This window comes from Adiantum capillus-veneris, chromosome 1, assembly GCF_014529385.1.
Source record: "Adiantum capillus-veneris isolate H3 chromosome 1, ASM1452938v2, whole genome shotgun sequence".
In the NCBI taxonomy this organism is placed as follows: Eukaryota; Viridiplantae; Streptophyta; class Polypodiopsida; order Polypodiales; family Pteridaceae; genus Adiantum; species Adiantum capillus-veneris.
In genome coordinates, this window is record NC_140931.1 from 101,413,905 (window position 1) to 101,440,867 (window position 26,963).

General features: G+C 44.8%; 1 protein-coding gene across 1 annotated transcript in view; it reads right to left on the reverse strand.

Annotated features, from left to right (window-relative positions):
• Positions 1-3,322: 3,322 nt before the first annotated feature.
• The window catches only part of LOC147465272 (dihydroneopterin aldolase 2-like), a 30,543-nt gene continuing 6,902 nt past the window's right edge, over positions 3,323-26,963 (reverse strand). Inside the window, exon 3 of the mRNA XM_086519218.1 lies at positions 3,323-3,775. Within this exon, the coding sequence (XP_086375344.1) occupies positions 3,583-3,775 (193 nt within the window). The 3' untranslated portion in view covers positions 3,323-3,582. The remainder of the gene's footprint in view (positions 3,776-26,963) is intronic.

Consider the following 26,963-nt stretch of genomic DNA (forward strand, 5'->3'; position numbering starts at 1 on the left):
GATTATGCCTCCGTATTGGGATGAGATACTTTATTTGATCTTGTGTGTATCTGAGCATGCTCTTGGTGTGGTCTTGACGCAGAAGGAAAGAAAAAACCCTACACAAGGGTAGTTTACCACATAAGTAAAGTGAAGGGTGATGCTCAAAAATCTTAGCACAAAATTGTGCAACTAGTTTGGATCTTGGGTCTAAATTTTCCCCTTATTTACAATTAACATCATGTGTTTTGCTACCTTATACGCTAAAGATAATTGGGGATAGTCCAAAACTATAACAATTAGTGCTTACTTTGTAGCAATTTGATAGATTTTTATAAAAGCAATTGGTGTGAGAGCACCTCCTCCATGGCACGTAGCCGTTGATGACTAGTGATAAGGTCCATTGTCTAGATATCTCTATGGGAGGAGGTATTATGTGGTGCCCTAGTGTCTCTAGAGGAAGACTATCAGAATCTATCAATGGCATACAATGGCCACATCCCAATGTGTAAAATCTTGTATCCTAAAAAATTTATATACATATGTTGCACACATAATGGTCTCCAAGGGGGTTCCAAGGTGGAGCAAATGCCTATGGATATATTAATAGCTTGAAGGATGTATTGTACGCCCATTAATGTATGAGATAATGGACCTATAGCATTGATTACCCATTTTTGAGAAGGGCAACATGAATATATGTGACTCTAAGGCCGTACAAAAGATTCCCATCACCTCTTCTGGGTATTGTTTTACAAGCCATGCACCAATAGTGAACATTGTGTTGTAGACTAGGCTTGATAAAAGCAACTTACAAGGTTTTTTTTTTTTTTGTAAGTTCTTGCACAAAATGCCCCCCACTAATGTAATCATAACATGGCACGTATTTTCTATCTATTTCACCCAAGGGAATTTTCTAAGCACAATATCTTTTAATTTGTGGTAAAGATCTGCCCCAATTAGTTGTTAGCTCAAATCTTTCCTTTTGCTAGTCTTGTGTGTTCAAACTCTCTCAAATTGTTCTAGGCATTCACTCAAGACTCTTTGAACTTGATCGCTCCCACCACCTTCAAACTAATCATACTATGTTGTTTGCTTCCTTGTTCTTTTGTTATGACATATGATCCCCCAATGCAATTTTCTAAGCACAAGATCTTTTATTTTGTGGTAAAGATGTGCTCCAATTAGCTGTTAACTCAAATCTCTCCTTGCTAGTCTATGTGTTCAAACTCTCTCAATTTGATTGACATTTACTAGGGGCTCTTTGAACTTGATGGCTCCCACCACCTTCAAATTGATCATTTGCTAGGTTGTTTGCTTCGCTGTTCTTTTGTTATGAGATATGATGAACTTGAAAGGAACCAATTTTCTTCATGAGAGACCTAAATTCTTGTAATTATCGTTGCAAAATTTTTATCTTTCTACATCTTAGGCCCATGCACTTGTCTCACAACTAACAATACATTATCTTTATCAAGTAGCCTTTTACTCCCAAGTTTTTGTATTCTTCTAAGCTCTGCTTAGGATTTGCACACTTGGCTTGGGTGTGAATGTGCAAAGTCTAGTTGTATACCTTTCTTGTAAAGCTCTTTCTTTGTTTAGGATGATTACTGGTTTCCTTGTTGACTTGTTCTTGGTGGGATCCCAGAGAAAAAGAAAGTATAGGAACCTTCAAGTCCACCTTGACGAGGACACGTTATCTTCTTTCAAAGCTAATAGATGAGGACACCTCCGAGGCTTTCCCTAATGCCTTTTTTACCAAAAAAATAGCTCTTGCAATCTATTTGCAACTCTTATAGCTCCTAAGGCTATTTTATAGGAATTTACAAAGACATTTATGTCTCAACAATACACTGTTGCTGAGAGGAAAACCATATCCTTGATGGGAATAGCATATGTATGGTCAAAACCCACGTGTTTTGGCTACACTATGATGTGTGCTACACATGTACTTAACAAGCGTCCTATAAAAGCCTTGAAATCTATCACTCTGCATGAAACTTGGCATGACAGAAGCCTCCAACTGGTCACTTGCAAATCTTTGATTGTTTGGCCTATGCTTTAGTGCCTATGAAAAGTGAAGGACATAATCAGGCAACATTAAGATACAAGTGCCCCTTGAACGCACAAGATTTCAACTAGACATTGTTAGCAATAAGACCTCCTCCATGTATTGGGTCTTCTCAAAATAGGCACCAGAGGTTGAATGGTTAGGGATTGGATGGTGTAGGTCAATGCTTGCATAAGCCTTTACAGCTGGCTTTATAGAAGTCTTTGTACATCTTTAGTTTTGATAGAGAGAGTTTGTTTTATACATTCAAATCTATGGTCTCTGTTGAGTCCCTCTCTCCTTGTCGTGATCTCCATCTCCACTCTTTGTTCACCATCATACACAACTGAACTTGACACTATTGTTTCGAACTTATCTTAGGCACTTCATTTCTATTATATCCACAAGCACACAATCCAAGAAGGAACATAATGATCCTTCATCGACGGTGTAGAAAGCCACGGTCTCTTCTAGTCATTGTGAGCATCATCCGCACCCCTCAGCAATATGGATGACTTCATCATTAGTACTATTTTGTCTCTTATCTATACGGCTCCCTCGTTTAATCTGTACAAATCCAATATTGCATCCCTCTGAAGCTAGCGATTGAAAAGTCGTTAGTACAATTTCAAATTCTCAGGGGACACAAGCCACCGCCTTAAAAGACCCAATATGCTGTACTAATTGCTTTTGACTTAAAGGACATCTGAAAGAGTATGTCAGAATTAGGAAATTTTGCTCAGAAGCTTCCTTTAAATTGGTAGATTGCTACCACCCTTCTGCATAAGTTCTAAAAGTGGAAAAAATAAATATGCTCGGTTTACTTTCATACTTCGGACAAGTATTGAGAGGACTATAGGAATACAACCTATCATGTAAGTGTGCTTCCAAATCCACGACACAATTGTGGAGAAGAATCTAGAAATCCAATCTCTAATTACATGCAATAATTTGAAGTCTCGATAAAGCTTAGGCATACTACTAGAAATTATGCAATATGTAGCAATAACAAGGTTCCAATCATAAATCATCAGTCAGAAAAATAGGAAAACCTCATCCGTTGCCATTACTTAGCTTCCCAGAGGTGCACTTCACAATATAAATAATTGCACACGGAAGAATCCTCCACGATTCATCTCTTCCTACTACGCACGGAGGTTATATATAAAAGAAGGTAAATTTTACTCATTGAGAGCAAACCTTGCAAATTGCAGCAGGACAATGCAACCAAATCCAAACTTGTTGTCTCATTTCTTGACATGGTAAAAATATAACACACAAGCCCTACCATGTAAGGCCAACAATTGCAAATATTACAAACCCAACCCTCTACAAAATTCAGGAATCTTTCGCTCAGCATATTACATTCTGCCATATGAGACGAGCACCTATAAAAGCTCTCTCAGCATCAACTTTCTAAAACACTTTGTACTTATAAAAGAGCCACAAAGCCCTAGAGCTTTCAGTAAGCTTCCTTCTCTCCATCCTTGGCATAGCTCATTGTGAGAAAAGAGCCGCATGGTAAACAAAGAAATGTGTGATGTTGCACATGCTTAAGAAGGTGCACTACGAAAAATTTCTAGACCAACATAATCTGCATCTTTCTTGGCTGCAACTTTCGGCATATCAATACGCACCCGCACATCCGTGATGGTTCGAAATCTTTGGAATATGGTGGTTGCTATAGAGTTGGCCAAAGCCTCCAAAAGATCAAAATGTGGTCCCTCCACAACAACTTTTATTGCCCTTGAAAATCAAGAGGAAACATGAGAGAGAGAGAGAGAGAGAGAGAGAGAGAGAGAGAGAGCTTTATATCCATATTCTAGAGGCCAAAGTCTGCCTATGAGACAATATACACGAGTGTCCTCGTGACTAGAAAGAAGCATAAGAAATGTTAAAGAATTTAAGATAGTCTGCAAAAAGAAAGAAACGCCATGTTTTATATATATAAAGAAAAGTTTTCTAAGGGTGTATGAATGTGAGTGTGAGGCGTGCGTGCTGGCGAGAGAGCTCAAGAAATAATTGCAAAAGCGAAGAGAATGGACTTGGTTTTTCAAACTCAAGATTTTATGTTAAAGAATAAACAATCATTTGAAGGTATCCACTTAAAACCGTCATTTCCTTATCTCCAAAGCTAAAAAAAACCCAACCAAACACTAAAGCCTTTGCCATTGGCAGGCCAAAAAGGACAAAAGATACGAAATAATATGAAACCAAAATAAGAAAACCGGAAGTACATCCATGTGTGAGGGTAGAGATGATGTTGAAATGGAGCTCTAAATCTTGGGTAGAAACTATATGTGAGAGAGAGAGAGAGAGAGAGAGAGAGAGAGAGAGAGAGAGAAATGAAATGAAATGAAATGTTATATTAACGTCTTCAAAAGGCCATAAAGTGGTGGATCTGATACAAAGTCAGAGTAACAAAAGAACCTAACAATAGTACAAAACAAAGATATATACTATGGGGTCCTAAGTTGATCGATGTGAACCAAGCAAAAGACTAAGCAAAAAATGGGCGGCTTGTTGGGATAGCTGAATCATAAGAGATCTAGCATCGGTCGTTGGCGAATCTCATCAATTTCCTCCATGGTTAGTAGTCTGACCGGGCGTCGTGCATGCATGGCCAACGTGCTCCGAATTTTCTGTCGTAGCCTCCGTCGATGAAAATGAAATGAAATGTAATATTAATCTCTGTCGTAGCCTCCGTCGATGAAAATGTAATGTAATGTAATATTAACGTAATTTTTTGTCGTAGCCTCCGGAGAGAGAGAGAGAGAGAGAGAGAGAGAGAGAGAGAGAGAGAGAGAGAGAGAGAGAGAGAGATGAAAATGAAATGAAATGTAATATTAATCTCTTCAAAAGGCCAAAATGACCTATGAGACCAAAAGGTTACATGTGGTGAATCTAATACCAGGTCTGGGTACAAAAAGTACAAAGAACTAAAAATAAAATAGTGAGTAGGGGTGGGGTGAAAGCTGATACAAAGGGAAGACAAAGGGTGAGCTAATACAATGGAGCTTTTTGACAGTCGAGGCATCATATACATATACATCAGTATCCGGGACGGCTCCTATGTCGTGCCAGTATGGTATGGATCCTCTGTCGCAGTCTGCGTCGATATCGAGAGGGCCCTCTCATCCGTGGGCGACGGGACCGCCCCAACTCTATCGCCCAATCTAGGAGTATGCCTCTGGTACCTCTGGTGTTGTTATGCTGTGGGGACTGCTCCAACTCCTCTGTCTGTGACTGAAAGAAAATTGTGATCTTCCGTTGTCGCTGGATCTTTCTCATTGTGCCCCTCTTCAAGAGGTCCTCTCTGTGTTTGCGAATCTCCAGTAAGTATAATCCGAGGCATCTCTGATCCTGGTATCTCATGACCATAGAAAGTGGCCCAAAACCCTCTCTGAATAGACAGTGAAAGCGTCCTCGTATCTCATAGTATACTGGGCAATGACAGATGTAATGTAGCTCTGTCTCTGGCTCTATTTGGCACATCTGACAAATCTTGGACTCAGCGGGTACTCCTCTGAATCTGCCTGTCTAGATCTCTAGCTGATGTGAGGATGTGTGTATCTGAACAATAGCACATCGTATCCCGTGGGATAGACGAGTATCCATGTATCCTGATCTGATCACAAAACCATCCTCCGTGAGTTGGAGAAGATGCTCTCTATAGAAAGTCATCTTCGTACCTAGCTCATGTGTGGGTTGTATCCATGTCCTCTTCGTATCCAACTGAATCAAGTCCTATCTGATGAGCCTGATAATCTCTACTCTTGTGAGGGGGATGAAGGGTGCATCCAGAGAGTATTGAAATGGGGGTAGCCGGTCCATACTAAAGCCATGTAACTGAAACCAAGATGCCATCTCTGCATACCAACATGATCTATCTCCCTGCAATGCCAGCTGTCGAGAAGACTCTAGTGCTAATCGAGCATATATGTCCCTAGGGAGAGCCCAAGTGCTATGCATAAATGAAACTGATCGAGTGCGTGCCTCCACTACCAATGGGGGAGCAGCAAGCTCCGCCCTAACAATGTCATGTGGTAGTGAGGCCTTGGCCCTAATCATCCGAGAAATCATAGACACCAATGGCTTCTCCATACATCTGCATCCGTCAGTACTGCTAGCTGTGCTATGATGATCAACTGAGGGGCCACATATCTCCACTCCGTACAGCATGGCCGAAGTGACCAAAGTGTCAAAGAGCCAAAGCTTTGTCTGAGGTTCCTGGAGCTGAACATGTGAACATATCCTCTCAAGTCTCCCCAATGCTGCATAGGCTCTGGTCAATCGCGTATCTGCTGCACGCCTCAGGGAAAATACTGGACCACTAAAAACCGCCCCAAGATAAGTGTATGTATCTGCATACTCCACAATCTCTCAGCCATATGTAAAAGTGGGGGTGGACCTCCTTACCCACTGCGCCGTGGTGTTAAACACCATTACCTTGGTCTTACCAAGGTTCACAGACAATCCACTGTCCTGCGCAAATACATGCAGTGCATCCAAATGATGTTGCATCCCTTTTGGAGAATCGGAGATCAAAGCAATATCAGCAGCATATAATAGCAAAGGAATCCATGTCCCTCCAAGCTAAGCACCTCTATCACCCTCTGTATGTACATAATCTGAAAACTCATCTACATATATCCCAAAGAGAGTCGGAGATAGGGGACAACCCTGCTTCACCCCAATGGTGGAATGAACCATGTCGAACATGCCCTGAGTAGTGCGTACTTGTACTACCATTGTCCTGTATAAAGCTAAGATCCCCCAGATCAGCTCTGTGGGCACCCCCATGTCTTGCAATCTGCGTATGAGTCTGGATCGTGGCACTGTATCAAAGGCTTTGCGGGAATCCACAAAGCTACAATATATCCTCCTGCCATGGTATCTACCCTCCTCAATAATGGCTCTGAGTGTCAAAATCTGGTCAACAGTGGAGAAACCTCTCTTGAACCCAACCTGTCCTACTGCCCGTATGCCCTCTCTCTCTGCCCATCCACTTAACTCATGCTCAAGAATTGATGCATATAGCCTAGCCAAAGTGTGACCAACCATGATGGTTCGGTAATTCCCGGGAAGCATAGGATCTCCCGACTTGAAGATAGGCACAATAGTGGACATACTCCAAGTCTCAGGGAAACCCTCATACATGGCTCTATTAAAGACATAGCAAGAGGCTCTGCAAGCATATCTCTGGCATGGATAAAGTGCTCTGCTACCGGACCATCATGATCTTGTGTTCTTCCTGTCTTCATCTTGTCAATGGCTTTCCTTACCCTCTCAACAGTAAAGAAAGTACATGTTTCTGGGCATGCCTCTGGAGGGTCAGGCAAAGGTGGCTGCCCCAATGCTGTATAGAGAGATGTAGCATATTCCCCCCATGTCTCTGTGGAAGTGATGGCTGGCGGTGGAGAGTGCTCATTGAAAAGCCTCCATGCCTCATTAGAGTCCTGACTCATAAACAACTAATACAGATCACGCTCTAATTGAGATAGGTAAGCCCTCTTCTTTCATCGCACTAGGCGGCGGAAGATAATATGTGGTTGTCTATGTGTAGTAGTACCCATGAGCACCTCTCTCTATAATCCGATCCTCGTCTCTCTACACTCCTCATCATACCAACTGTTCTAAGGCATGCTCCCAGATCGTTTGCGCGTAGGCTGGCTGTGGGGATATGCCTCTAATGCTGCATCATGCAACGTCTCTGTCAGAATCTGGGTGAGCTCATCTAGTGGTCGTCCTAGCTCCTGAGTGCATAGCTGCTTGTATATCTCATAAGTGTACACGTGATTTGTCTCCCTCGTGAAGGTATACCGAGTATGTGTGGAGGCCTCTCCCAATGGAGCTATGTTGAACTAGAATGATAAATTGAAAGACAAGATAGCATGATCGATTGCTAACCCAACCGGTCTAGTTCCCACCTCGAAATCCTAAAAGAAAGGAATGAGTCCTGGCGGAGCCATAACATAATCCACTATACTAGCGCCATGCCGATATGGAAAGCATGTAAAACCACCAGCTGCAGGGAATCGCTGTAGGCCATCCAAAATGGCCAATCCATGTGCATCCCCATATCAATCAAGTATCTGCCATACTCAGTGTGCTCCTCATCCTGTGATAATCTAGACAGGCCCATTTCTGTAACATCAAGCTCCCGCATCAACTCCTCTGAGGTATCATAGAATGTTGTCTGGTGGTGGGCAGCGTAACCGCGAAACGCGTTTCAGCAGGCCTGAAACGCGAAACGGGTGAAACGGCCGAAACGTTTCACCTGCAAGGTGAAACGCCTGGAGTGAAACGCTTGAAATAAAAAAATTTCTTTAGAGAATTTGGCCATTAAATATTTATTTATTTATTTATTATGTATATGCTATTTCCATGTTAACATAGTATGTGTTTCTACTCACTGCACTATGAACACCTATTTTGTCGATACATAACTCTATATATACACAAAATTGGCATTTCGGTCAAACGTTTCACTGAGACCTTAGCCTAGAGTGAAACGTTTCGGGGTGAAACGCCACGTTTCCGGGTGAAACGTTTCGGGTCTGAAACGTTTTGCGGTTACACTGGTCGTGGGCAGTCTTAGCATTGAAATCCCCCAAGATAATAATGTCGCCGTCTCTAGAAAACTCCCATATATCATCATCTAAAATAGAGAAGGGGGATTGTCCTCTAGGTGATGCATATACTGACATACTAGGAGGAAAATAGCAAATAGCGATGTAGAGATATCTGCCTGTCTCTGCCTTCAGTCTCACCCACATATACCTCGCATGCTCATCCCTCCAAGCTATATGTATCAGAGACTATAGCTCCTCCTTGAATAAGACTGCCACTCCTCCTGAACCTCGTCCTCTGCGCTCTGATCGAGTCTCCTGTCTGCAAGTTGTCTCCCATCTGTATCCCCTCACATGGGCATGGACTGCCCCGGGGCTTGATGCGTCTCAGAGTAGAAAATGATGTCCCTCCCTGTGAAACTATCCTCAAAGGCCCCTACATCAAGGCACAAAGATCCATTACAATTCCATGTAGCCACTCTGAGTGTGGTCCCACAGGTCTCGCACCGTCATGCGTGGAGCTTCTCCAGAATAACCACTCGTCTATCCCTGTAGAAGGCCACTTTCTTCTTCTCTCGAGCTGTCATTATCTCGGGTATAACTTCTTTCATATGAGCAAGCTGTGTGAGTGTGAGGTCATCTCCAAGGAATATGCCCGTTTTCTTTAGTGTAGGACACTTCTTCAAGAAGTCCTTTTTTGCCTCCATGGATCGGAAGCGCATGATTAGAGCTCTTTCTTTTGAAGTCTCCCCATTTCCTTATGTCTTCTTCCCTACCCTCCATGCCTTTGTATGAGTAGCCTCACTACCCATCATGCGGAGAAGTTCTTTGACTTCCACTTCCACATCATCTCGGTCTTTTAGACCGGTTATTCGTATGTGCAAAGCTCTAGTCTTCCTTCGCTGCTCTTCTTCTAAAGTCATGTTGATGATTGTAGGAGTGGGGGTAGACGTGGTTTCTTTTCCTTTCCCTTTCTTAGTGACTTCTATCCATTTCTCGGCCTCATCCGCCTTCTTCTGTGTCTTCGTGATTACATCCACCCACGAAGAGGTCTTCGCCCCATTCTGTTTCTCTTCCTCTTTGATCATCCGTACCTATTCAGAGAGAGAGAGAGAGAGAGAGAGAGAGAGAGAGAGAGAGAGAGAGAGAGAGAGAAATGAAATGAAATGTTATATTAACGTCTTCGAAAGCCCAAAATGACCTATGAAAACAAAAAGTTACAATTGGTTAATCTGATATCATGTCTGAGTACGGAAAATACAAAGTTACAAAAAACTAACATGAAAACACTAAGGAGAAAGGAAATAAATCTGAAGTTGATTCAGGATGGAGACGAGATACAAGGGGGAGGGGGAGGGGGATTGGTGGGTTCAGACGAAATCTCTCATCGATCACTGTAGGATCTCATCAACCTCCTCCATGGTCAGTACTCTGGTTGGGCGTCTTGCATGTGGAGCTAGAGTGATCTGTCACAAACGGGAGCGCATAACAATATAAAATATACTCGGATAAATAGACTTTATCACTTAGTACTGAAGCCAAAGGATGTAGAGAGAAATAGATAGAGAGAGAGAGATAGAGAGTGAGAAGATCGACACAGTACTGGGGACCAGAAGATGGGATGGTCCCCCCCCTAATAGTATCTTTATTACTGAGGAGAAGTCTATACAAGCACTTGAACCGAACGTATTACCACGTTCGTTCTAGAATAAGACTTGATATTTCCCGGAAGCCTCGGCTTCCGTTAGGGCAAAACCCTATTCCAAGGAACTTCCATTCCTTATTCCAAATCCTTGAGAACCAAGGTTCTCGCCTCTGGATCACACCTTCCAGACTCACGGCATGGCATCCCTGCAACTCTTTTCCGACTCTGTTTCCAGAATCTTGTTCCTGTAGAATAACTCCGCTTTCTTGGACACGAAGTCCTTTCCTTGGAATTTCAACTTCCGGATCACATCTCGAGAGTTTACCTTTCTTCAATCCGTGGATCTGCTTCCCAAACTTGGGTACGAAACCCTTGGGCTGATCTAGCTCTAGTTCCTCAGAGCCCTTTCTCTTGCAGAGGCTCATGCCTTCCTCTGCTCCTACTCCCTCACGAAGAGGAAGTACACCTGCAATCAAATACTCAGAGATCATAACATGAAAATCGTCACCTTCAAAGTCTCGACGCTCGAAACGCAACTCAGTTCTCGAAAAAGCAATTCCCCGGAAGAGATCTCTGCATAGAAAATCCTTTCTTCCAATCCTACACACAAAAGAGGTGTGTTCTCGGGTTCCTTCTCGTAAATCAGCCCCGTCTACGACGTTTATGGGCTGAAAACAGAGAAAAACAGCAGCTTGTTGCGATGGAAACACGCTCCGTAGGCACTTCTTCGTGAGGGAACTCACGCACTGCGTCTTGATGACATCTGGTACACTTGGGGCAGCCATGGGCATCACTGGCAACGTCTTCTTTATGGCTGAAATCTGCAGCAGCATCTCCTCCTTGCAAGATTGGTCCTCCCCTCTGAGTGAGGGCATGTGATGCTTTTATAGCTCCTAGCCACGGGCACGAATAGCTGCTCGCGTAGAGATCGCGGCCGGGTTTTTTTTTTGTTTTGTTCTGCCAGAAAAAGAGAGAGAGAAAACGCTGGCTGATCTGTTGCCTTATTTATCAGATGGCTACCCACTTATTAAGTGGGCAGCCGGCGTATTTTAAAAAATAGTCTGAACCTACCCAAAAACTCAATAAAACCTTATAAGTTAAAAACAATTCTTTCACAACACTTCCCAAGCGTCCCTGGATGCAATCACATGCACAGTTGCAATGCAGACATAGACTTCCTCGCGGGAAAGCATCTGCTTTCCCGAAAAGCAATCCCGCTTTCTCAGAAAGCATCTGTTTTTCCTCAAAGTTTCCTCTGAACCCATCTTCATTCAAGTGCTTTCTTTTTCCTTGTGCACAATTCCAACACAGTTCGGAATTTCCTCCCGACTATGGATATTCCCTTTCCGATGCACCCGTCACCCACCTTGTGACGCATCAGGAATACCCATCACCTAGTCCTTTCCTACTGAACTTACGGTACAATCTCCTTCGCGATGCTCTATGTCACCCATCCTATGACACATCAGAGATGTCCGTTCCCGTATGTCGGATACTTCTTTCCGATGCTCATTGTCACCCATCTGATGTGACGCATCAGAAGTACCCGTTACCCGTTCCTGGTGGCCTTACAGATATTCCCGTTCTCAGTGCTCCCGTCATTACTTTGAATGACGCACTAGGAATACTCTGTACTCGAATGTCTCCAGTGAGAAAAACCCTCTCACTTAAAATTCCAATAATTCATTTAGAATTATTTTTCCTTGGTGTTCCAAGCGAGAAAACCCTCTCACTTATAAATCCAATAATTCATTTAGAATTATTTTTCTGTAAGATAAAGCCAATTTAGCAACATCCCTCTCACTTATAAACAATTGTCCTCAACTATAGAGGTTCAACTGAACTACCGGGGAGAAACCGGAAAGATTCCAAATCTTGCTCAATGGTGAGTTGAGCTAGTCCTTTCTCAAAAGAGAACTTAAAAATTAAATTAAACAAAAATTCAATAATTCAATACTTACCTTACCGGTTCGTGTCCTTCCTCTAGTACCTCGAGGATATCCTTCACCAATCATCAAACTTACGAGCCGTGGAAGAACTCGTCATTCGCGTCTTTCCAATAGATCGAACGTTTCCTCATTCGAGAATCTGTTAACTCAATTCCACCTTCTCAATTCCGAGAAGAATAATCCTCCTAGAAATCAATCTAGGTCTTTGCCCTTGCGCATAACCTTGCGCTATTAGTCTTGAGGATATTAAACCTCTTGTGTCCTCTCACATAGGGCATGTCGAGAGCATTAAGCTCATGTGAATCTTCCTGAGGCAGACAAAGTGTGCCATCTTACCAAAGTAAGTTCTTATTCCGGAGCCTTTGCTTTGGGTAGGCCAATTGTTCTGATCCAAAGTTTCCTTATCCGAGACTCTGTTAACTTGATTCCGTCTTCTCAAATTCGAGAAAAATAATCTTCCTAGAGATCAATCTAGGTATCTGTCCTTGCGCATAATCCCGCGCTGTTATTCCAGAGGGTATTAAACCTCTTGTGTCCTCCCACATAGGGAATGCCCAAGTCATAGAGCATTAAGCTCGACATCTTTCTTTCACAAACAAAGTTTGAGATCACCTTAAAGAAGGTTCTTTGTTCCGGGCCGTCGCTCAACGTAGGCGGACGGTGCCAATCTGAAGATTCTTTGTGCACGGCGGCACTTCCTTCCAATCTTTTTCCTCCTACGAGTTATTACCACCACCAGTGTTTTCCCGATGCCCATTAGCGTCTCTTCCTTACAAAATCGTCAAAAATGATTCACCTTGCGAGCATCAATGAGGATTTGCAAAATCTCAGGCAGATAGGATTCTAGCCATAGCATTTTCTGAACGTACGTTCAAACCTAGTTCACAATAGAGCAAACCCTCTTTGATTCTCAGGGATGTTCTCCCGTACGTAATTCTTACCATTTGAAACGGTTGGCGAATTATATTCTTACGAACAGAATAGTTCGAATTTATTCCAGCAGCGTGTAAATGCTACTTGACCCGCTCATGGAGAAACATATACCGCAACCAAAAGTTGCTTTGTAATGGTAAAAGCACATAGCGTACTCAATGATCAACGACCATCAGAAAACCTCTTCTCCGTAGAGAAACTCAAATTCCTTCTACCGAACACATCTCAAATAGAGATTCTCGTGTCGGAGTATCCTTGCGCACAAAAAGGCGCTCAAGAGAGTATAACAAACTCTCATCCATTTCCTTGGCATAGGTCTGCATCTTCGTGTGTTATCCATGTACTCAAAGGTGTACATAATTCTTAAGCTGTGTTAGTGTTTCGATGAACCTGGGAAATTACCTTCCCTTCGTAAGATCCTTAGAGCGAAGACGCTCAACTTGACGATCCCTTGGCTCGATTCTTAGAGCAAAACCCGCTCATCAAATAATCTAGGATTTCAATCCTTGGATTCCTCGAGCACAGGCCGTACTCGTCGCTTGTTCCTTCCCTCGTAATGAGAGTGTTCATTCACTTGTGCGGAAAGCACTACCATATCTTCCCTTACCGGATAGGGGGTGTGGGCTTAAAGAGTATTCAAGCTTAATGAAAGCTTTTCTTTGCTGGAAAACTCAGAATGGTTCATTCATAATTTCCTACCCACAATAGCAAGTACTTTGTTGGAGAACTACCGGATACCATATCAATCATGGACCTTCCGGATGGATAAGCAAAGCAGTTCATCGTATAAAACAATGTTCTGACTCAACCTTACTCTCATAAACACTTGAGAGTGATTGTCTTGGTTAGACACGTGCATATCTCGTGCATAAAAGCAATACGCAGTTGATGAGTTTCTCAAAGATTTAACTTTGATCAAAGAACTGTCCTCTCACTTAGAGTTTGAGGGTCTTCTATTCAAAAACTCAAGAGTTAGATTGAATTCCCTTGCTCCAAACTTTCTGTGTTCAATGATTCCCGTCCCACTACGGGGATTGGATTCTATGTACACTAAGGTGTACACTTTCAACTTTTATTGCTGACTCTACCATCTGTTGCAAAGTAATTTGCAAATGCATCTACAAAATTCGGGCAAAAGTCCTTTGTTGAATTTCTTCATCTTTCCTTCCTCAGAGAGAATCGAGAGTGGAGCTACCTTGGCAAGAGTGAACCACTACTTGCTTTGACTCACTCGTGTTCCTATTGGGCAAACCGATCCCAATCTTCTTGGATGCCTTCCTCAAAGTGTAGAGGAAAAAAATTTGTCGAAAAATCCAGCCTTGAATTGAATCCAAGTCTTGTTGTAAGTTCCTTGTAGAGCTTTGGTATACCACCAAGTACTTGCAATCCCCTTGAGGTGTTTAATCACATGCCTCATCTTCGACGCTTTTTCAGAAATTGCCGTTTGCAAAGGCAACTTCAAACTTGTCGAATCAAAGCGGTAGCTTTCGGGGCATCTTCCCTTCCGTCAAAAGTATCAAACTTGACTGGAAGTGTTCCTAGGTCTAGAGACCTTCTTCATATCCTTCCCGGAATGACGGGATTTCATGGCTATAGTTCTGGATTGACGTTCATGGATATTTTCTGGATTCTGAAGAATCTCGAGCATTCCATTCCTTGGATTCTCTAGGTTCTTGAGCATCATGCTATTGTCGCCTTCTCAGAGAATCCCAAGCCTTGTGTCGACTTCTTGCAGAGAGAGAAAAAAAAAAAATTTCCAACTCTACAAGCTTTTTCTTGTAGGACTTAGGGTTCCGCCTGCTTACTTCTCTCTTGGCTTGTCATGGCTTCTTCCCGTATCTTCCCACAATCGTCCTCCTTTACAGAGAAAGAGAGGAGACCATGCTCTGATACCATTGTCACAAACAGGAGCACATAACAATATAAAATATACTCGGATAAATAGACTTTATCACTTAGTACTGAAGCCAGAGGATATAGAGAGAAATAGATAGAGAGAGAGAGAGAGAGAGAGATAGAGAGTGAGAAGATCGACATAGTACTGGGGACCAGAAGATGGGATGGTCCCCCCCCGTAATAGTATCTTTATTACTGAGGAGAAGTCTATACAAGCACTTGAACCGAACGTATTACCACGTTCGTTCTAGAATAAGACTTGATGGTTCCCGGAAGCCTCGACTTCCGATTCCTAGGGCAAAACCCTATTCCAATGAACTTCCATTCCTTATTCCAAATCCTTGAGAACCAAGGTTCTCGCCTCTGGATCACACCTTTCAGACTCAGGGCATGGCATCCCTGCAACTCTTTTCCGACTCTGTTTCCAGAGTCTTGTTCCTGCAGAATAACTCCGCTTTCTTGGACACGAAGTCCTTTCCTTGGGAATTTCAACTTCCGGATCACATCTCGAGAGTCTACCTCTCTTCAATCCATGGACCTGCTTCCCAAACTTGGGTACGAAACCCTTGGGCTGATCTAGCTCTAGTTCCTCAGAGCGCTTTCTCCTGCAGAGGCTCATGCCTTCCTCTGCTCCTACTCCCTCACGAAGAGGAAGTACACCTTCAATCAAATACTCAGAGATCATAACATGAAAATCGTTACCTTCAAAGTCTCGACGCTCGAAACGCAACTCAGTTCTCGAAAAAGCAATTCCCCGGAAGAGATCTCTGCATAGAAAATCCTCTCTTCCAATCCTACACACAAAAGAGGTGTGTTCTCGGGTTCCTTCTCGTAAATCAGCCCCGTCTACAACGTTTATGGGCTGAAAACAGAGAAAAACAGCAGCTTGTCGCGATAGAAACACGCTCCGTAGGCACTTCTTCGCGAGGGAACTCGCGCACTGCGTCTTGATGACATCTGGTACACTATTGAAACGAAGGCAATCTATCCATGTTGAAACCATGCGACTGAAACCATGTTGTCATCTGTCCATACCAACATGCTGTATTGCCTTGTAGAGCTAGTTGTCGAGATGACTCAAGGGCAAGCCGAGCATATCCGTCCCTGGGGAGATCCCATAGACCGTGCAGAAAGGATATTGATCTAGTCAATGCCTCCACCATGAGGGGGGGAAGGGGGGGGCTAGCTCGGCTCGGATAATCTCATGCGGCACTGAGGCCTTAGCCCGAATCATTAGAGCGATCATAGAGACCAAAGGCCTCTCCATACATCTCCATCCATCTGTGTTGCCAGATCTCCCATGGTGGTCTACTGAGGGTCCCCATACCTGAACTCCATAGAGCATAGATGGAGTCACTAGAGTGTCAAAAAGCCAGAGCTTTGTTCGCGGTTCCTGAAACTGCACTTGCGAACACATCCTCTCCGGTTCTCCCAAAGCTGCATATGCTCTCGTCAGTCTAGTCTCTAATGCTCTCCTTAGTGAAAACACCCGTCCACCGAAAACTAACTCAAGATAAAATGCATCTGTGTATTCCATAGTCTCCTGGCCATACGTAAATGTGGGTGCCGATCTGCTGACCCACTGTGGTGTGGTGTTGAACACCATAACCTTGGTTTTTCCCAGGTTGACAGACAATCCACTATCACGAGAAAATGTATGCAAAGCATCCAAATGACGCAGCATCCCCTCTGGAGGGTCTAAAATCAGCACAATATCATCAGCATATAGTAACAACGGAATCCATTGTCCGGCTAGCTGAGCCCCCTGTCTCCCTAATGCTCTACATTGTCCGAAAACTCATCCACATACATCCCAAAAAGAGTCGGGGATAGGGGGCATCCTGCTTTACTCCAATAGTGGAGAGGACCATGTCAGACATTCCCTCATTAGTGCGTACCCACCCCATCACTGTTCTGTATAGAGCCAGAATACCCCATATCAGCTCTGTAGGCACACCCATGTCTTATAGTCTGCGTATAAGTCTGGCTCTCGGTACTGTGTCAAAAGCTTTATGGAAATCCACAAAGCTACAATAGATCCTCTTGCCAAGGTGTCTACCTTCCTCAATAATAGCTTTGAGTGTCAGAATCTGGTCAAGAGTGGAGAAACCTCTACTGAAACCTGCTTGCCCTGGTGCTCTTATGCCCTCTCACTCTGCCCATCTACTCAGCTCCTGCTCAAGAGGAGATGCATACAGCCTAGCTAATGTGTGACCAACCATGATGGTGCAATAATTCCTGGAAATCATGGATCTCTTGACTTGAAGATAGGCACAATCGTAGACATACTCGAAGTCTCAGGTGTTAGGTGTTACGGAATGAATGTTGTATTTTCTCAAGATTAGTGATCTTTACTGCTCAAGGTTCCTTTTATTTCTTAGGGAAAGAGAGAGCTTTCTGTCTGTAGAGTACTATGGTCACGAACAAAGTGAGTGGATTTTGTGCGTGCAAGTGAATGAGACTGAGAGAAGGAGAGAAAAGAGATACGACACCCGAGAGGTTGTAAAACCCTCCTCCGAAGGCCCCACTCTCGTTGACGAGAGTGGTCTACTTTGATTGCACAAAGGTGTACAATGCGAATGCAATGGACTGATGCAACTTGGACTATGCCGATGACGACGACGGTGGTGACGACGACGACTTGATGGCTGAAATCTGGGATCTTCTAATCGCTCAATTTCGGGACTGTTTCGGTGGCTGAAAATGACTGTTTTGGCTGCGTTTTTCTTGGGCTACAATCTAGGATGTATCTGCTACCTTGCTAAAGGCTGAAAATGCTGTGTATCTACGGGGCAGGTTGGGGCTGAAAGTCAAAACGCTGTAGAAATGCAAAAACGCCAGCAAAAAACGCTAGCTTGGCTGAAATTGCTGATGTCAAAACGCCGATTCTGCTGATGCTTTGCAATCCCAAAAACGCTGGGCTTTGGGGGCTGCCTGAAGGGGGAACAAACGCTAGAACGGGTTGGACTTGATGGCGATGGCTGATGCTGAGAAAACGCTGAGGATGGGAACTTGCACGACAAGGATGGGGATCCAAAACGCTGGGGGTGCTGGGGGGTACTGCTGAGAAGTTGCCCGTTGAGCGGGAAGCTCCTGCTGCCTCTTCTGCCAGTAAGTGCTAACTTGGGTTTGCTTGTATATTAACTTAGCAAAATTGCCCTACCTACTTTTGTTGGAAAGTCACTTAAAAATAATAAGTGAAAATAACCAAAAATAGGAAAATAGGCTAAATGCACTGGAAAATTCCCCTAACTGATAGTAATGGATTCTAATGGGAATTCCTATGATCATGCTGTGTGCAACCGGAGGATATGCATCTATGCTAAGTGACTGGGCATGCACGGTCTACGAATAGGCTCACAAAAGTGCCAGATCACTGCTAATCTAGACTTGACTGAACTGACTGAACCCTGCTGTGGTGTAGCTTGTCCACGAACACATAGGGTTGGGATGTGTCACGTGACATCCCCTCCTTTTCAAAGTGAGGTACTGGTACCGAACTGTATGGCATCGAGGGAGATCGCCAACAGCATCCGGAATCCTGGAAGGGACTCTTCGCCGGCCCACTCTGATGTGAGGGTCGTGAGGTACTTGAACTTCATAAAGGTCTGCAACGCTTGCTTCTTTGGGCCGCGCCGAAAGCGACACAAAGTCTTCTGAATCTCCTTTCTTGCTTCAACTTCGTCTAGAGTCCTGCTTCTTTCGTCTTCAAGAATCTCCATGGCTGAAAATTCCTGAAACAATCTCCAACACAAAACCATGAACATACCCATTCCATGTAAAGTGAAGGAAAAAAATCTTGTCTTCTCTAAAGACTGTGTATGCAATGTAGATGAACATAGAGACGGAGTGACAACCTGTTCATCAAACACATGCAAACAATGCGATCGAATCTTTTCTATTTGATCGAAATCAATCAACTGTGGCAATTCACAATGGAAATGCCCATACTTGGTGCTCATACTATCATGTGCTCTTTCGGAAACTGTGTCATGCCACGGAAGAGACATGGAATGAGACTTCCTGACATACAAACTTTGCATCTTTTCATGAACAATCCGCATACATTCGTGCTCATCCATGAGAGAAACGTGCTCAACATGCAACGTCATGCCTAGAAAAAGGGATCACATAACGATGCTCACTAAAATACAGGAAACCTTCACGAATGAAACACTCGAACAATGCGTGCGTATCAATCATGCGAACACACAATACTTCCTGTGAGGGTTCTTTGGACCAAGGCTCAAGAGCCAAGATCGCTTCTTCGGGATCTATCGAATCGTCTTGTGGAGCATCTGTGGACCTCGACTCGAAAGCCAAGATCGATTCTTGGTGATTGATCGATTCTACAACGAGGTTAGCTTTGCTAGGAAAAGCATCAACTAACACATCATCCTTGTGAACAATCACATCATCTTCATGCAATTCATCATGCTTGTCTTTTTCATCCAAATCATCATGCAAATCATTATCATTCAAATCATCATGCTTATCATTGTGCTTCAAATCATCATGCAAGTCATTGTCAATCAAATCATCATCATGCTTTACACAATCATGCAAATCCTGTGGGTGATGCTTTGGAGAAGAAGAGACTGAGAGAGTCTCCTTTTCGTGATTCTGTGCAAAGTACGCATGTACTTGAGAAAAAAGTCGCAAGAACTCTCTGTTTTGTCGGTCACTCTGTTCTTGTAGTGCTATGGTCTCACGTGCTATAGCTGCCATTCTGTCTTGGTACTTACGCTCGATGGCTGCCATATCTTCTTCGTAGGCTTTTCTTTTTGCTTCTCTTTCTTGGTCCAACTCCTCCATAGGAGTTAGTGCAAGCTTTGTTGTAGATGGGGAAGGGGGAGGGTCGGAAAAACCTCCTAGTGGGGAAAATTCTTCTTCGCCTCTCTCATGCTCATCACCTCCAAGCGAAGTATCCATTCCGCTTCGAGTGATGATCATTCTGAAGTCATGGGTTTCTTGTGGGTTCTTAAGTTCACGAGGAACTTGGGTTCTTGGGGGTCTTGAGATCCTTGATTCGTGAGAATCTTGGGTTCTTGAGGATCTTGAGGATCTTGAAGTTCTTGAGGTGTTCTTTCGCTTGCAAATCGCGTTGGAGAAGGATCTTCTCTTCACCCGAGTTCTACTCCTTTTTGCGGGCGCACCCCTTGGCGGCCTTGCGCTCACACCAAGGTTGCTTTTTCCCACCTCACGTCGATTGGCCGGCCGCTAAGTGCACGGTCCGCTCTCAATGAGTGAAAAGAGACACAAGGGGAGGCTGGACAAGCCCTTCTTTCTTGGGATTCCTGTCACTCTTCAACAAAACACTATTAGGAATCGCCACACCCAAGTAAACTTGGGTTCGTGCGATCGCAACAAGCAAAAAAAATTCTTGTGGTTCTTTCCTTGAGTAATGCAGAACACTTCCAAAGCTCTGATACCAATGTTAGGTGCAACGGAATGAATGTTGTATTTTCTCAAGATTAGTGATCTTTAATGCTCAAGGTTCCTTTTATTTCTTAGGGAAAGAGAGAGCTTTACGTCTGTAGAGTACTATGGTCATGAACAAAGTGAGTGGATATTGTGCGTGCAAGTGAATGAGACTAAGAGGAGGAGAGAAAAGAGATACGACACCCGAGAGGTTGTAAAACCCTCCTCCGAAGGCCCCACTCTCGTCGACGAGAGTGGTCTACTTTGATTGCACAAAGGTGTACAATGCGAATGCAATGGACTGATGCAACTTGGACTATGCCGATGACGACGACGGTGGTGACGACGACGACTTGATGGCTGAAATCTGGGATCTTCTAATCGCTCAATTTCGGGACTGTTTCGGTGGCTGAAAATGACTGTTTTGGCTGCGTTTTTCTTGGGCTACAATCTAGGATGTATCTGCTACCTTGCTAAAGGCTGAAAATGCTGTGTATCTACGGGGCAGGTTGGGGCTGAAAGTCAAAACGCTGTAGAAATGCAAAAACGCCAGCAAAAAACGCTAGCTTGGCTGAAATTGCTGATGTCAAAACGCCGATTCTGCTGATGCTTTGCAATCCCAAAAACGCTGGGCTTTGGGGGCTGCTTGAAGGGGGAACAAACGCTAGAACGGGTTGGACTTGATGGCGATGGTTGATGCTGAGAAAACGCTGAGGATGGGAACTTGCCCGGCGAGGATGGGGATCCAAAACGCTGGGGGTGCTTGGGGATACTGCTGAGAAGTTGCCTGTTGAGCGGGAAGCTCCTGCTGCCTCTTCTGCAAGTAAGTGCTAACTTGGGTTTGCTTATATATTAACTTAGCAAAATTGCCCTACCTACTTTTGTTGGAAAGTCACTTAAAAATAATAAGTGAAAATGACCAAAAATAGGAAAATAGGCTAAATGCACTGGAAAATTCCCCTAACTAATGGTAATGGATTCTGATGGGAATTCCGATGATCATGCTGTGTGCAACCGGAGGATATGCATCTATGCTAAGTGACTGGGCATGCACGGTCTACGAATAGACTCACAAAAGTGCCAGATCACTGCTAATCTAGACTTGACTGAACTGATTGAACCCTGCTGTGGTGTAGCTTGTCCACGAACACATAGGGTTGGGATGTGTCACGTGACATCAGGGAAGCCTTCATACATGGCTCGATTAAACATCATAGCCAGGAGCTCTGCAAGCATATCTTTGGCATGGATGAAGTGCTCTGCTACCAGACCATCATGATCATGTGCTCTCCTTGTCTTCATCCTTTCAATGACTTTCCTTACCCTCTCGGCATAAAGAAAGAACATGTCTTCGGGCATGTCTCTAGTGGGTCCGGCAAAGGTGGTTGCCCTAATGTTGTGTAGAGATGTGGCATATTCCCCCCATGTCTTAGTGGAGGTGACCGCTGGTGCTGGTGAATGCTCGTGAAATAGCCTCCATGCTTCGCCAGAGTCTTGACTTATAAATAGCTGAGACAAATCCCGCTCTAGCTAAGATAGATAAGCCCTTTTCTTTCGTCGCACTAGGCAGCGAAAGATAATCCGTGAATGTCTATGTGTGGTAATTCCCATGAGCACTTCCCTCTGTAATTTGATCCTCATCTCTCTACACTCCTCATCATACCAGTTGTTCTGGGGCATGCTCCCATATCGTCTCCGTGTAGGCTGGCTGTGGGGGTATGCCTCTGATGCTGCATCATGGAGCGTATCTGTTAGTATCTGAGTGAGTTCATCCCGGCTCCTGGGTGCATAGCTGCCTGTATATCTCATCCATATACACAGAATCCGTCTCCCTCATGAAGGTATACCGAGTGTGTGTGGGGACCTATTCTAATGGAGTTGTGCTGAACTGAAACGTCAGGGTGAAAGACAAGATAGCATGATCATCTTGCTACTCCAACTGGCCTAGTGCCCACCGTGAAGTCCTGAAAGAATGGAATGGAACCTGGCTGGGCCATAACATAGTCCACTGTGCTGGCACCATGTCGGTGTGGAAAGCAAGTAAAACCTCCAGCTGTCAAAAATCATTGTAGGCATTCAAAATGACCAATCTATGTGCGGTTCCCATATCCATTAGGTATCTACCATACTCAGTGTATTCCTCATCTTGTGATAGTCTCGATAGAACCATCTCTGTAACGTCCAGCTTCCTAAGCATCTCCTCGGCAGTATCATAAAATATTGTCTGGTGGTGGGCAATCCTAGCATTGAAATCCCCTAGTATGATAATGTCACCATCCTTGGAAAACTCCCATATGTCATTATCGAGAATAGCGAAGGGGGATTGTCCTCTAGGTGATGCATATACTGACGTACTCGGAGGAAAGTAACAGATAGCAATTTAGAGGTATCTACCCCTTTCTGCCCTAAGCCTCACCCACATGTACCTAGCATGTTCATCTTTGCGCGCTATATGTATCAATGGCTGCAGCTCCTCCCTGAATAGAACTGCCACTCCCCCTGAGCCCCGTCCTCGATGTTCCGATCTAGTCTCCTGTCTGCAGGCTGTCTCCCATCTGTATCGGCTCACCTGTGGCATGGATTGCCCAGGGGCTTGATGCCTTTCAGAGTAGAAAATGTGTCTCTTCCTGTGAAGCTATCCTCGAAGGCCCCTACATCAAGACGGAGTGACCCATTACAATTCCAGGTTGCCATCTTTAGTGTGGTCCCATAGGTCTCGCACCGTCATGCGGGGCGTCGCTCCAATATCACCACCTTTCCATCCCTGTAAAACGCAATCTTCCCCTTTTCCCTTGATGCTCTAATTTCCGGCATTACTTCTTGCATATGAGCAATCTGCGAGAGGGTGAGGTCATCTCCAAGAAAGATTCCAGTCTTCTTTAGAGTCGGTGTCCTTCTTCGCTTCCATGGAGGGGAAGCGGAGAATGAGTGCCCTTTCCTTCGAGGTTTCTTCGTTGCTCCCACTTTTCTTAGTGCCCACTCTCCGAGCCCTCGTATGCGTCTGTTCGTTGACCCCCACCAGAGTCATGAGTTCTTTCACCTCTTCATCCACATTATCTTGGTCTTTGAGGACACAAATCCTTACGTGTAAGGCTCGCACACGTCTCCTTTGCTCCTCTTCTAGTGTCAAGTTGATGATGGTTGGTGTGGGAGTGGGGGTTATTTCCTTGCCTTCTCCTTTCTTGACAATCTCGATCCATTTTTCAGCCTTTTCTGCTTTTTGTTGGGTCTTTGTGATGACATCTACCCACGAGGTCGACATTTCTTTTTGTTGCTCCCCCCCTTCTTTGATGGCCTGCACTTGTTCCTTAATCGGGTTAAGCTCTTCAATTACCGAGGATTGAAGCTCTCCCTCTTTGAGGACATTCTGCGATCGCACCTCTGCAAGCTCTTTCTTGAGTAGTGCGATTTCCTCATCTTGGGCCTTCATGCGATCCTCGAGTGTATGTATCGTGCTTTCCTGTGCTGCCACGCGTGCATCGAGTACATTAATAGTACCTAGGAGGTGGCCGTTGATCTTGCTAATGGATTCGCTCAATTCTTCTTTGCGGTGTTGGATGGCATCCTCTCCCAGGTCATCCTTGCCATTCTACTTTCTCATGATTGAAAGGCCGCAACAAGAGAGGGAGAGGAGTAGAGAAATGAAGAAGAGGAGGCTGGCTTTTTTTTTCTTTTTTCTTTTTTCTTTTTCTTCTCTCTCTCTCTCTCTCTCTCTCTCTCTCTCTCTCTCTCTACGTGGGCAAAGGCTCTCTCTCTACCCTTTCTCTCTCTATGCTATACATCTCTCTCTCTCTCTGCGCAGTTTTTTTTTCCTCTTTCTCTCTCTACGCTACTTTTTTCCCCTTTCTCTGTCTATGCAGTTTTTTTTCCCTCTTTCTCTCTCTTTGCAATTCCCCCCCCCCCCCTCTTTCTCTCTACGCAAACTTTCGCTAGGTTGAGTTGTGGGGAGAGCACAAGGGAGCGTGGGCAAGGGCACAGCAGCGCGAGAGGAGGGAGCAGCAGGGAGTGGGGAAGCGCATGCGGGCAGCAGCGGGCGCAGCAGGCTGCGCACAGGGCGAGCGGGAGCAGCAGAGGAGAGAGAGAGAGAGAGAGAGAGAGAGAGAGAGAGAGAGAGAGAGAGAGCAACAAGGAGCGCAGCAGTGCGCGAGAGGAGGGAGCAGCAGGGAGTGGGGAAGCGCGTGCGGGCAGCAGCGGGCGCAGCAGTGCGTGCGGGGCGAGCGGGAGCAGCAGGGGAGAGAGAGAGAGAGAGAGAGAGAGAGAGAGAGAGAGAGCAGCAAGGAGCGGGGCCAGGGGCAGGGGAGCACGAGAGAGAGAGAGAGAGAGAGAGAGAGAGAGATCACTGACCTGAGCTACAGCAGCAGGGAGCGGGGGCAGGGGCAGGGGCAGCAGGGGGGCGCGAGAGCAGCAGGGAGCGGGGGCAGCTGAGAGAGAGAGAGAGAGAGAGAGAGAGAGAGAGAGAGAGAGAGAGAGACCTACAAGCCGAGCCTGAAACCTGAATTGTGTGAAACCCTCGTGCTGCCTTTCCCCTTCCCTTCTGCTGCCCCTCACCCATCCCTCACGAGCCCTCGTGCTGCTCCTCTCCTGAGTCCATCCTTCGCGCTGCCCCTCATGCTGACCCATTCAACCACTGTTTGATCCCAGTTCCACTGAGATGATGTGTATGCAATGTGAGGTGATATGCAGAGATGTGCTTTGACTTCTTTTGATTGTGAGCAAGGGACTTTTCTGCCTAATCACCTTAGTGATTTTGCATGTAGCTGCACATTTTCTTAATAGAGCATCCCTTTTTTTTTAAGTTTCAAAGAAATGCATTTTCATAGGTTCAGTTTTGATGATCTACTGTTGAGAAGACAAATGTTCAGCTCGAGACAGTAGTGGGGCATAGAGAGCTTTATGGAGTCCGGCCGGGGGCAATTCAGCTCTCGGTATAAACTTTCTTCAGACAGTCTTCGAGCAATCCATGATTTACTCACTTCATGGAGGCTTGCTGTTTCATCTGTAAGGTGGTTGGTTACACCACTGTCGATGGGGCACCTCAGAGACTATCTTAAGGCTTCTTTGGTTGCCTAGCCTTATATCAGGATTGTGAATCTCTCCCCTGGGAGAGGCGAGAGTTAGAGACATTGGACCAAGCAATTCATTTCCTAGCACAAAGCCTTTGGATTGGAGCAGAGCTGCTGAGAACGGCCTGGATCTATCTGGGCTGGGCGAGGGTCTTGCAATTCCAGTGAAGTTGCCTGGTCTCTTCATATAGTTCTGGCCGCATCTTCTACAGAGTGGGAGGAGACTTCGTGTTCTTTTAGTTGACCATAAGGCCCAATTTGATTGAGATCACAATGGAGGTCAACCCTCACCATCAGAGTTATCTTTCCTCTCGCCCTCGTTTGATCTCTATCCCAGTACTTTTGGAAGGATCATAACAGATGTGGAAAGAGCTAGAAGAAGAGGGGGTAAAAAAAAGAAGAGAGAGACCAGAAAGGTAATCAGAGGTGCCTCAGCCACAGCTGGAATCTTCTTCACATGTCCCCTCTTCTTCAGCAACAATACCTTCTCTATGTCATACAAGGCATGATGGCATACCTACCCCCTGTTTGTTACCCCATGGATAGCTCTAATAGATAAGATTCCTCTTGCTATTCTCCCGACACAGTATGAACTTTGAAGAGAATTTTTGGCCTCTTGTATCTGATCAGATTGTATATGTTTAGTTATATTTTGTTTCACCCCCCCCTAATGTAGCCAGCAATTGTATGCCTTATCTTGGGGATTGTGCCAGTTATTTATTAAATGTTTTACTGAGAGAGAGAGAGAGAGAGAGAGAGAGAGAGAGAGAGAGAGAGAGAGAAATGAAATGAAATGAAATGTTATATTAACGTCTTCAAAAGGCCAAAGTGACCTATGAGACCAGAAAGTTACAATGTGGTGGATCTGATACAAAGTCAGAGTAACAAGATGACAAATGATAGAATGACAAAAAGACAAAATAAAATACTATGGAATCCTAGACTGCTGGGTGTGGACTAAGCAGCTAAAACAGCTAGCTGGGATAGCTAGATCACAGGAGATCCAGCATCGGGCGCTGGCGAATCTCATCAATCTCCTCCATGGTCAATAGTCTGACCAGGCGTCGTGCATGTTGAGCCAAAGTGACCCGAATCCTCTGATGCAGCCTCTGTCAATGCTGTGTAGTCCTCCGCACTCGTGGGCGTCTGGATCTCCCCAGCTCAGTCGCTCGGTCGATCAGTATGCCTCTGGTGTAAAGCAACAAGCGCTGCTGTGGTAGTAACTCCTCCGGGTGTCCAGTGGCAGCTCTAAAAAAGTATGTGATCTGTCTCTGAGACTGGCTAGCCTCTCCTCTCATCATGCTCTCTCTGTGTCTGCACAGCTCGAGCAAAAACAAACCCAGGCATCTCTAATCCTCGTACAGCATGACTCTAGAGAATGGTCCAAAGCCCTCTCTGAACAAGCAATGGAAGCGGCCTCGTATCTCGTAGTAGACGGGGCAGTGGCATGTGTAG